The 12,466-nt window shown below is 41.4% G+C and overlaps 1 protein-coding gene across 3 annotated transcripts in view; it reads right to left on the minus strand.

The window, feature by feature from the left end:
- Positions 1-12,466, minus strand: part of ANK3 (ankyrin 3) — a 667,426-nt gene that overhangs the window by 128,401 nt on the left and 526,559 nt on the right. For all 3 annotated transcript variants that reach the window (XM_032312011.1, XM_032312010.1, XM_032312012.1), the window contains 3 exons: positions 8,980-9,078; positions 872-970; positions 682-780 (listed from right to left, as the gene is read on the minus strand). In XM_032312011.1, the coding sequence (XP_032167902.1) occupies positions 682-780; positions 872-970; positions 8,980-9,078 (297 nt within the window). The remainder of the gene's footprint in view (positions 1-681; positions 781-871; positions 971-8,979; positions 9,079-12,466) is intronic.

Below are 12,466 nucleotides of genomic sequence, written 5' to 3' on the forward strand. Positions count from 1 at the left end.
TTAAACAGAGGGTGAGTGTCTCATTGGTCCCACCCACTGTCCTACACAAAATACTACTTCATTAGACGTACCTTGCACAAAACCCATCTAACCTGTTCCCCCTCACACAGAAGACACTTGGCTGCTACCTATGGAAGCCAAGAGGCTTTTTAACATTCTAAGTCATCAAGGAGACAAACAAGTTTTTTTTGTTTTGTTTTGTTTTGTTTTTTTCTATATGTATTTCCTACTAGGTGGCAGGGGATTTGTAGTTTTTTATTTCATTTTATTTTTTTAAAGATTTTATTTATTTATTTGAGAGATTGAGAGAGTGCACACAAGCAGGGGAAGTGGGAGAGGGAGAGGCAGTCTCCCCATCGAGCAGGGAGCCTGATGCGGGGCTCGATCCCAGGACCCCAGGATCATGACCTGAGCCAAAGACAGACACTGAACGACTGAGCCACCCAGGCGCCCCAGGATTTGTAATTTTTAAGTGTGAAACACTAATCACATCTCTCTGGACAGCTCACAACATAGCTACTGTCCTTTGGCCTGAATTCTACTGAATATTCCATTTATACCTATTAATGAAAGTAGAACAGCGACATTGGTGCATGAAGAACAATATAAGAAGATTCTAGCATCCAGGTCCATCTCTTCCCTCTTCCCTTAGCCTCCCTCTTCCCTTCCCTTCACTCTTACCACAGTGAGTTCGTTGGGGGAAGCATTGTTCTGAAGCAAGACATTTATTATATGCGTGTGTCCCTGCTGAGCAGCTTGATGTAACGGCGTATACCCATTCTGCAGAAGGAAGATGGAAGAAATGACTCTTACTTCCTTGGACACAAAATCAATGACTTTGGTGGTGGATACGAAGAAGAAAAGAGTTTACCTTTGTTTTGGCATTAACTTTTGCAGAATGCTGGAGCAGGAAATTAACAATCTTGATGTTTCCATAGTGGCAGCCCACATGTAAAGGTGTATATCCCATCTGTAATTACATTTTTCAGAAAAGAAACCTCATAAGTATATTTTCAGAAACAGCTATCCTAAATAGAAGCAAAAGTATTATTTAACCTGTCTGTTTGAGCTGGTATAGTTCCCCCCCCCCACATATATATACGATGCCCTTGATATTTCTGAGAGCTAGTGTTTGATATAAAAAATAATACCATGTCACATGTAAGGAGTTATTCAATGTCCCAAAGTGTTCTCTTCTGCATCAGCTCAATTTATTCTTACACAAACTTTTTTTTTTCTTTTTTTAAAGATATTATTTATTTATCTGACACAGAGAGAGAGATAGTTAGAGAGGGAACACAAGCAGGGGAGTGGGAGAGGGAGCAGCAGGCTTGCTGCCGAGCAGGGAGTCTGACACAGGGCTTGAGCCAAGGACCTCAAGACCTGAGCTGAAGACAGACGCTTAGCGATTGAGCCACCCAGGCGCTCCTCACAGCAACTTTTCAAGGTAGGAAGGAAACATGGCACAGCCAACAGCCTGGGCAGAGTGATTCAGTGGCTTCTTGTCGAGGGACAGAAAGAATGATCTGTGGAGAGATGTGGACTGGGACGACTGTTCAATAGAATGTGAACATTCTATTCTCTAAAAGCATAAAATGCTGGTACAAAAAAACCACGAAGTGGCTAAATGATAATGCCAGGTAATAGATGATTGTCAGAACACATGACGGAGATGGAAGTCAGAAACACTAAAGCGGAAGAGGCTGGTGGCAGTTCAAGAGGTCGGAGACGTCTGAACTTGATCCAATACACATGCTGGAGTTAAAAGTCTCCTGCTTACAGAGCTAGGGTATCATAATTTGAAACCAGCTGATTCAGACAAGACAGTAAGATGCTAAGCAAATTAATATCCACTGACCCCTGAGGAACTATAAATTGTATCCATTAAAAATATATCTTCCATATATAATTATATACATATATATGTGTGTGTATAATTACTTTTTAAAATAAGGATATTCCAGATACTTTTCTAGAGGGCCACATTGTAACAGACAGCACCATGCAATTTCAGCATTGACAATGAATTTCTGTTTATGAGGACACTAGCAGCACCATACTGACAAAAGGGAGAAGACTGAGTTTTAAAAACATTTTCATTCTCAGTGTGTGGAGGGCAAAGGGGAATCCATGTTTTCAAGGGTCTGTATCTCATATATTATGCACTATTGTATCTTTATGGTGACTCTATCCTATAGACAGAATGTTTGTTCCTCCCCAGATTCCCATTCTGAAACCCCAGTCCCCAGTGTAATGGTATTTGGAGATGAGGTCTTTGGGAGGTAAATTAGGTCATAGGCAATTAGATGAAACCCCCCATTAATGGGATTAGTGTCCTTATAGGAAGAGATAGGAGACAGCTTGTCTCTCCTCTCTGCTCTCTGCCATGTGAAGGTACAATAAGAAGGCACAAGGTGGCCATGGGCAAACCAGCATGAGGTCCCTCGCCAGACAAGGGATCTGCTGGCATTTTAATCTAGGAATTCCCAACCTTCAGAACTGTGAGAAACCAGAGTCTGGTCACTCTGTGGTATGCTTGTCATAGCCACTCAAACCGATTAAGACGTGCTGGCAAATGGGTTATATCTGAATGTGAGAAGAGTGTGCCCAGACCACAACTGATGGTGGAAGGTGAAGACGCCTCACCAGGATGTGCTGCCCTCAAGAACTCTACTCTGGTCACATGCTGTCCCGCAAACCAGTCAGTGCTGCCCGGATGCCCACTGCTACAGCTCGCCATAACCGTGTACGTGAGTCTGACTTATGGTCCCTGAAGCTGCTCCACGCATGGTGAAGGAGATCCCGGCTTGGTAACCAGAACTGACTGACCAAACTTTGCAGGCTTCTTTCTTGATACTAAGGACCCAGGATATTGCATTAGGAATCAGAATGCTGCTTAGGGAAGAGGCACGAAAACGGTTTTCCCAATCGGTTCTCAGTACATCTAGCTTAACTGAAGTAACATTATTCCCAAATTTCATGGTAGAGGATTAATCCCCAGCTAAAAACATAGAAAAAACATTTTTGAAATCTAAATATTAAGAAACTTCTCAGATTTTTAGGGGTGCCTGAGCGGCTCAGGCGGTTAAGCTCCTGCCTTTGGCCCAGGTCATGATCCCAGGGTCTTGGGATCGAGCCTACAGCGGTATCCCTGCTCAGTGGGGGCCTGCTTCTCCCTCTGCTGCTCCCCCTGCTTGTGTTCTCTCTCTTTCTCTGGCAAATAAATAAATAAAATCTTTTAAAAAATGAAAAAGAAATAAAAATTTAAAAAAGAAACTTTTCAGGTTTTTAGTCAGTGTGCCTAAGCAATGATGCAACAGTCTCAAAAGGCTGTTGCGCTAAGTATACTAATTAGATTTTTTAAAGAAATTGAATCGTGTGAAGAATCTTAATGCACAGTTTCTACTTATCCTCGTAGCTTTCCATCCCATTCCTAGTTAAACCCTAAGTCATTATCATGGACTATGCGACCAGTCCTATGTGGTCCCTTCTCTATACCCCCTATGCATTAACTCTCCGAGCTCATTCCTACTAATCTCTTCCTTGCTTGTTGCACTCGAGGACACTGGTCTTCTTGCTGTTCCACAAGCATTAAAGTATTTTATTAAAAAATACATGTGCATAGCCAAGAAGATTTAGCTGGCAGTTAGAGAAATGAAATTGGGGCTCTTCCATTCATTGAAGGCTAGAAAATTCCCACATGAAATGGCACCTTGCACATATATGCTCAAAGAGATGTGATTTGAGAAATTCTTTCCAACTAGCAGCAATCGATTTTGGAAAGACCAACTATTTTTCTGGAGTGGCTAGGAAATAATCACAGTTCCGGTATCTGAGCATTCTCTGCCTCTTTTCCACTGTTGTCTACTTAGACCGTCCTTACGAGTGGGATTTGTCTTCTCCTTTAGGCAATACTGAAAGGCTGTATTTGTGTAGAAAGAGCTAACAGGTGCAGAGGGAGTAATCAGGCTGGTGTTTCTGCTCTATGCTGCCACAAGACCGTATCTTATTGGGTTATAGTTAAGCACATCCCCACACAAATGGTTTGAGAGAGAGGGAGTAGGAAATCCATACTTACTCCCAACCTCCTAAAATCTCTTGTCCTCTAGGAGTCGATCCTTAGCTTTCCTTGCACTTAGCATAGTTTTCCTCAGTGAACACACCCACTCATAGCTACGACTACTCCTTGATTTTATTTATTTCAGGTAAACAACTTTTTGTTATTTTTATATATTGATGCTATCGCTTTAAGGAACATCTTTCTATTGTCACAGGTTATATGAAATAGTACTTGATAATGAGGCAGGTAAAGATCGATACAAAATTATAAGATATTCTCTCAAATAACTTTTTCAAAATTTTAGTTTGGTATAACTAATTGAAATTTAAAAAGTGCATTTCATAGCAAACAGGAATTCTCCCCTAGAGAATAAACACTCTGAAAATAAACTCTCTGGACTTAGTTTCTTAAAGGCAGTATAGTCGAAAATCTCAACATACTAAAAGAAAAAAGAAAGTTGAACATTTCCCCTGTAGTTTTTTGTTTTATTGTTTACCTCCAAAATTAATGTGGGAATAAACTGGGGGAGAAAAACAAGCAAATATCTCAGATATTACAGAAGAGTCAAAGTGAATGAATATTTTCTTTTTTAAAAAATTTTATTTATTTGGCAGAGAGAGAGAGATCACAAGTAGGCAGAGAAGAGGGGAGGAAGCAGACTCCCTGCAGAGCAGAGAGCCCGACGCGGGGCTTGATCCCAGGACCCTGGGATCATGACCTGAGCTGAAGGCAGAGGCTTTAACCGACTGAACCACCCAGGCGCCCCAATATTTTCAAAATGATAGGAGAAAAATAAGTAAATTGCCATCTCTCTCTCTAGTGTGGCTTATTCCACTTCTGATGCGTCTTGTAATTTAACCTCTTCTCTTTCTCCCGGCACCTTCCTCTCAGTGGACAAATACATTTACATATTTCCAATCTCAGAGAACAAAAACACCTCTTCCAAATATTTGTTTCTTTTTCTAGGTCTAGATTCTTCCAAAGCGAAGCTTCTTGAAAGAAGGCATCTTCATTCACTCTTCCTTCCCCACCCCCCTCCTCCCATATTCCAGGGGACCTACTTTCTAATCACCCCCGTGCCAACCCAGTGACAAGCTTTAGTACTTCTCTCACCCGATGCACCCTCCTGGTTCATGACCTGGCGTCCATGTCATACTCTTTCCTGATCGCCTTAAACGCTCGTTAGGCCTGCTTCTATCTCCTTCATCCACTTAAAAATATTGATCCCAGGGGGGTTGGGCTTTGGTTTCCTCCTCGCTGTTTCTCAACGATCACATCTGCATTCCCAGCATCACTTAACACAACCATTCTGACAACTAACAAATCAGGATCTATAGTCCAGACCTCCATTCTATACCCTAGAGCCAAAACTTCAGTCATTTACTGGATTTTTCCACCTGGACAGCCCCTAGATCATCTGATATACAACACACCCAATACGGGACTCTTGATCTTCTTTTCCCAGCTAGCTTCTCTCCTTTATTTCCAGTCTCCTTGAACGGTACCTGTGCTCGCCCAGTCACAGGGCTCCCGTCCTTTGATGCCTCTGAATTTCTCACTTCTACTCATGTCTTATTGTTCATACTTCTTTAAGTAGCATTTCTCCAATTTCTCTCTTGTTCACCAATTTCCCATCTGCCCCGAAATGAAAGCCCTCTTTGTTCTCCGCCTGGACCTTGGCAGTAGCCTTCAACGGCCCCTGCTCCAAACTCCTTTGACTGACTCGGTCTCTGCACTGTCTCCTGGGATCTTTCTAAACTGGATGTCTGACCTTATGATGCTTCTGTTTAAAACCTTCCAAGGCTTCCCAGTGCAAACAGAATGAAAAGCTGAACTTGCTCAGTCTGGCACATTAAGGCTCTCTGAAATCTTAGTTTTCTAGCATGCCCCCCACCATTTTCTCTTGTTTCTGCAAGACTGAACCAGTTATACCTCCCTTCTACACTCCCCACCTTTGTAAAATAATTCAGTTCATGCCAATATTTCTTAAAATTATTTATTTATATATGGGGTCAAAGTCAGATTTTGTACCAATTCACTGTGTGACCTTGTACAAGTAACTACTTTCTGTGCCTCCATTTCCTGATCGGTAAAATGGGGATACCAACTTCACCACCTTCTAGGGTTGTTGTAAGAATTAAACCAATTAATAAAGGTAAAGCATTCAATACCTGACACAGAGAAGATGGGTAATATACTTTGCTATTATTACATTACTTTATTATTTTTATTGTCACATATCTTCCTTTCTAGACTCTAAGTACTATGAGGCAAAGGAATAAATCACCCTGTTAAGAATTTGGAAACTAGCAGGAGCTCTAAAAATGAATGTAAAATGAGTATCGAATTTTTTTTATTATTTTACACACGTGTAAAGAAATACAACTTAACTATTAATTTGTAATCAGTACCATTGAGAATCAATGTATTTCCGGTGTCTAAATTAACCTTTTAAAAACCAAAAGGAGTAGCTTTATTTCAGTGGAACCACACTGAATATTAAACCCTGTGGCCAGCAGGACAATTAAGTCTGATCTGATTCAGCAAAACTCAAATACAGAGTCGGAGGTGTAGATGATCAGCAAGCCAGTGGGAAGGCTGGGAAAGCTTTTAACAGGATTTTCTGGTCTTTCCCCCAAAACAGAGAAGAGTTCTCAATGTTCTCATGATTGCTATGCTTCAATTTAAGCCAATGAATTGGACAGTACCACATATTACACCTGTAGGCTGCTCAGAGATCATCTTCACCAGTAAGAATCTGCAAGTTCATAGAACATAATAAATTCCTTATTCACAAGATTAGAAAACAAGCCCCAAAACCCATCTCTTGCCCTTCTGCTCTTCTCAACAAGGGGACAATCACAGCCTCAGTTTTTTGGGTGCTATGATCTTTGCTGAGACGAGAAAGAAAGAGAAAAGAATTCGTTAAGAGGCCGGTACCTTGCAAAGTGCATCACTTGTCAAGGGCAGGAAAGGGAACACGCTTCATAAATACTACACCAAGGACTAAAACGATTACTGAATCTGACCTGAGGTGGGCTGAGTTAGGAGGAAACGCTGGTAGAGGCCCAAGACTCTTAAGCCCAGGGGACCTGTGTGCAAGAAGGCTCACAGTGCCATGTCCTGCCTCCCAACATGCCCTGGAGGACCGCTGCCACACTTCCTGACTGAATGACGGGGTACGCCTCGGATGTGCAGGGACAGAGGCATACCAAGATACTTAACCCTGTTTAGGACTCCTAGAATTTTTAATCTATAAAGGGAAAGATAACAAAAAAAAGTGTTTAAGTCTGTGTTCGTGTGTGTAAATGAAACAATACAAGGTGAATATATTTACCTTTAATAAAATAAGGAATAAGAAGATAAATCTAAATTCAGTCTTTTTTTTTTTTTTTTTTTTTTTTTTTGGAGAGAGCGCGCATGAGCGAGAGACAAAGAGAGAATCTTAAGGAGGCTCTAGCACAAAGCCTGATGCAGGGCTCAATCCCACAACCTTGAGACCATGATCTGAGCCAAAATCAAGAGTCAGACTCTCAACCAACTGAGCCTCCCAGGTGCCCGTAGTCTGATTCTTTTTTCAGAATTAAAAATGCTTTTATTTTCAAAATGGAAAGTAACAAGAAACTACTCAGCTGCTACTGGGGCCTTTACCGCTAAATACTCAGCTACCTAGGGAAGCAGTCAAGGCTAAGGACAATGAGATTTTTTTTTTTTTTTTAAATGGGGAGGAAATAGAGTGAAGGTACTGCTGAGCATTCTGGCTACAGAGTGAGGCCATGGAGACTGCAAGGGCACAGAAATTCCAGAAAGGGAACTAGCTACCTCACTTTCCCCGTTCTACCTAGGGTTGTCCTGGCCAGGGACGATGGCACTCGCTTTACCATTTTAACACAGAGTTTAAAGCACAGAAAGGATCGTGCCTGGTCAGATCTCCTTCAGGCAGCTCCTTCTCAACAGGGACACAGTATGGGTGGTGGAGCCACAGCCCCGAGAGCCGAACAATGAATGTCCCAGGGGTGTAGTCTACTCGGGCTGCTCCCTCTGTGTTTATCCGGTAAGTCCAGTCTGACTTTGATGTCTGAATACCTTCTTACTTGGTGAATTCCTAGTGATACTTCTATATTTGTTATTATCTTCAGTATCAAAAACCTCAGAATCGATCCATAGGATACCCAAGATGTTGCATGCACAGTATTTAATAAGCATTCGTTTTTGTGTCAAAAATATGACACACAGAAAGAAACGGGAGTTCTATTTTCGAGTAAATAAAACAAGTTTGCTATGAAGTACCAAAAGAAAATGCTCAGAGAAAAGAGATTAATATGAAGTCTATCTCATAAGATGAAGACACAAAACATCCATTTTTCTTATCTGAGTTTGAAATTGTGGCATTATAGGATATTAACCAGTATTTGTTTTTCTTTTTGAAGAGAGCCATTTGTCTGAGAGAGAGAGATGCTCACAACCACACACGCCATAAGGAATTTAGCGACTGATAATAATTGAATAAAACTTACTTTATCCTTTTTTTATGGACTATATCCGAAGAAAGTCAAAGGTCACAAATCCCTGATAAATTTCTCTGTATGCATTAAGTCAGTCACAAAAGCCAAGAAAGGAACAAGATTTTACACCCTGCCCTTAAAGGACAGATCTGTTGTAACAACATCAACAGTACTAACACGGATGGGCATCTACAGGCAGCTAGGATAAAGAGCCTACGCCACCAAAGACAAAAGCATCTGGGACACTGTCACCAGAGACTTCAGTGTCCCTTGCACAGATGCATGTTTGGAAATATGATGTATAAGAGATAGGACGGAAAATCTGTCTTCCCCCTAACCGCCCGTATCAAATTTTCTGTTTCCATATAGGAGTCACTAAGTGACACTTTATAGGAGCACATTCTTTTTGTATACCTTTGTCTGGGCATCCACGTTTGCCCCTTGGTTTACGAGGACTTCGGCCACATTCACTCTATCTTCTTGAGCAGCCAAGTGCAGCGGGGTCAGGCCATTCTGTGAAAGAGTCAAAGTACAGTCATCTTAGAGAGTGGAGTGTGGCACACACAGGCATGTTCGAGCGACAATTTAGGAGTTCTGGGAGAGGATATCTAGAATTTGCATGCTAAAAAATTCTGCAGGATAAGCTTACCTATTAGCATCGGGCCAACACTGTAACCTGCAGGCTTCATGAAAAATTTCACACACCCTCAGCAGTGGAGGGGCGGCCAGAACCTTGTGTCCTCATCACAAACTCAGCACTTATCAAGGTTTTCCTACATTTGCTTCATCCAGCCCTACTTCCTGTTCATTCTTTTCTTTGTGCAAGCATTTGAAGGCAAATCCCAGACATTATATCATTTTCTTACTACATACTTCAGTGTTCATTTTTTAAAACTAGAGTCTTTTTTTCAAAAAAAATGACATAAAATGATATAATGTCTGGGATTTGCCTTAAGATACTTCCACAAAGGAGAAAAAAAATTTAAATGAACAAATGAAAAGCAGAATCAGGCCTGTAAATACAGAAAACTGACTGCTGATCGCCAGAAGGAAGGGGGATGGAGGGATAGATGACACGGGTGAAGGCGAGGGGGAGGTACAGGCTTCCAGTTATGGAGTGAGTAAGTCATGGGGACACAGCGATGATACTGTCCAAAGTGATGTGTCGGGACGGAGATGGACAAGTTCACTACACTTGTAGTGAACACAGCACAACGAATAAAGGTGTCAAATCACTAAGTTGCACACCTGAAACCAATGTAAGACTGTATGTCAACTAGACTTAAGGCGCCTGGGTGGCTCAGTGGGTTAAGCCACTGCCTTCGGCTCAGGTCATGATCTGGGGATCCTGGGATCGAGTCCCGCATCGGGCTCTCTGCTCAGCAGGGAGCCTGCTTCCCTGTCTCTCTCTCTGCCTGCCTCTCCATCTACTTGTGATTTCTCTCTGTCAAATAAATAAATAAAATCTTAAAAAAAAAAAATAAGTAAGTAAATACGTATTTACCAACCCCCTCACTGGAGACTTTTTTTTGCAAAATTATGCAGGAATTTCAAGACATTATCACTGGTGCTGGCATTAACAGAAATCATTAAAAGAAAAATTAGTTATAAATTAAATATGACAAAAATATGTTAACATTATTAGTTTTAAATTAAATATGATAAATGAATATGTGATGATAGCATTTTCTCCATCAAATATTAATACACAAAGCTTATAAATACGTTCTGTATGTTGCTTCTGGGTAGGAAATGCAAAAATGAATGCTATCTCCTGAGAATTTCCAGGTCATTTAGATGGCGTATGTGTTTATTGAGACTGAATATTTGAAACCGAGTCTACCATAGAATAAACAGACTACCTGGCTGTTCCAATGGCCAAGGAAATAATCATCAAGACTATACTCTGTTTTAAAAATCCTCTGTTGCTGTTAAAGTGTCTTTTCATGAATAATACTTAAGAGAAAGAAACTTGGTGTTAGTGCTTCCAGATTGATTTCCTTCCCCTAATATGAGCACAGAAGTGAATCTCTGCGTCCTGAAGGCCTCTGTCTCCTCCTGCAGCAACCATGCAGTGAGAGCCTCAGCTGTCCTATCTGTCAGAGGACAAGAGTGTATCAGATGCAGCAGCAGCAAGGGCACAGAGCCCTCGAGATGCTGAACATTATTTAGTCAGGGGCTGCCCTTCCATACGACTGATCCCAGGACTCAGGAAGTCACTTGCTCTCGAGTTCTTAATAATGTTTACAGGATTAGGGAGGAAGCCCACTCAAACTGAAAAAAAAGAGAAAATATGGAAAGGAGGGCTGATATATTCGACTGAAATCCAAGAAAAATAAGCTGGGGCCAAAACCAGTATCACGCAAACACTGACATAATCTGAAAGTCATGTCCCCTATTCTACTTCATTGATTTATTAAGTTTTTATTTTACTTCCAGTTAGCTAACACACAGTGTCCTATAGTTTCAGGTGCACAAGATACTGATTCAACATTTCCACGCATCAGGTGGTTCTCGTCATGACAAGGCTGCTCCTCAATCCCCACCCCTAGTTCCCCCCATCCCCCACCCCATTCATGTTCCATTTTAGAGGCAACAAATATTTTTAGCCATAATATTTTGCAAAAGTGTCATGGTCACCTATTCTAAGTTAAAGACTTTCCAAAACTTCTGAGGATTCTTTACTGAGTGGTTCTCAGCAAAGTTTGGGGATGTCTTCTGGCATGTGCCCTACTCTCTCGCGTCCCCCGGTCTGTGTTCACGCTGCCCCATGAGCCCCCCCACTCTATCTGTGGCACGGAGGCACTCACAGCTCTCTGGGCTTCTCTCTCCTTCCTCGCTTCTCAGAGGGCTCATTGTTCCATTTATGTGCATGCCTTCTATGTGCTCACCTCTATTAAGAGCATCACAACCCTGCATTGAAATTCTGTTTTCTTGTCTGTCTTCCTCACACCACTATGAGCCTGTTGAGGCAAAGCTGTACCTTTAATATTCACGTAACCAGTGTCTACCATCCAGCCCATACTAGGATCTACTAAATAATTAAATCAGAAGAAAGAGCAATCACCTTTAGGTAAAATAGGATAAATAAAAACTTTTGTTTATCTTCATGATTTCCATTGAGAAGATTTTTAAAAAATAGTGTGATGGTTAAAACAATGCCATTTGACTTCTGAAGCTACCTGCTAACCTTTTATAAGGTTTCAACCACTGCTCATTTTAAAAAATGGCATTTACTTGGAATAAGAGACCACCACCAACTCAGAATATCAACAGGCCTGTTCAATATTCCATTAGCGGGACAAAGGAATGGAACTACTTGTGGTCTGCAAAATCCAAGCGGGAAGGTAGGTAGGAACATCAAAAGGAAAAGCAAATCAAATCAAATGCTAACACTTCATCAGTAATTGGGGTTCATTGGCCTCTTTTTCTTAAAGTGACCAGGAACCGCTGGGGACCAATAATAAGAAAGGAACAAATGAAAACAATGAAGTGTTTGGTTCAACATCAATTTTCACAAAAGCTACATCTCTTTTAATATTTATTTTTTAGCAAAGGCATGGACTCTAGTGTTGAGTGGGAGTTGGGACGGGCAGGTGTTTAAAACTTGGGCAGTTCAGGACAAATTGACAGAGAATTTTCTGAGCTCCTTGTTGCATAATGAAGTTCTCCTCGTGTTCTGTTTTCACCTCAAGGCTTATTTAATACTTTCTAGAGAACACGGCAACGGAGAAAGGAAGCAAAGATTTACAAATGCCTTCCCGTTAGGTCATTTCTAGGTGCTGTGACGTTCCTGAACGTTCCTGAACACAGTGCGCTATTGGGAAGCCACCTGATCCACTTTTTAAAACTTCCCTGGAAGGATTTCTGCTGATGTCACGTTTCTTCAGGAAGGTGACCA

The sequence above is a fragment of the Mustela erminea genome, chromosome 14 (assembly GCF_009829155.1).
Source record: "Mustela erminea isolate mMusErm1 chromosome 14, mMusErm1.Pri, whole genome shotgun sequence".
In the NCBI taxonomy this organism is placed as follows: domain Eukaryota; kingdom Metazoa; phylum Chordata; class Mammalia; order Carnivora; family Mustelidae; genus Mustela; species Mustela erminea.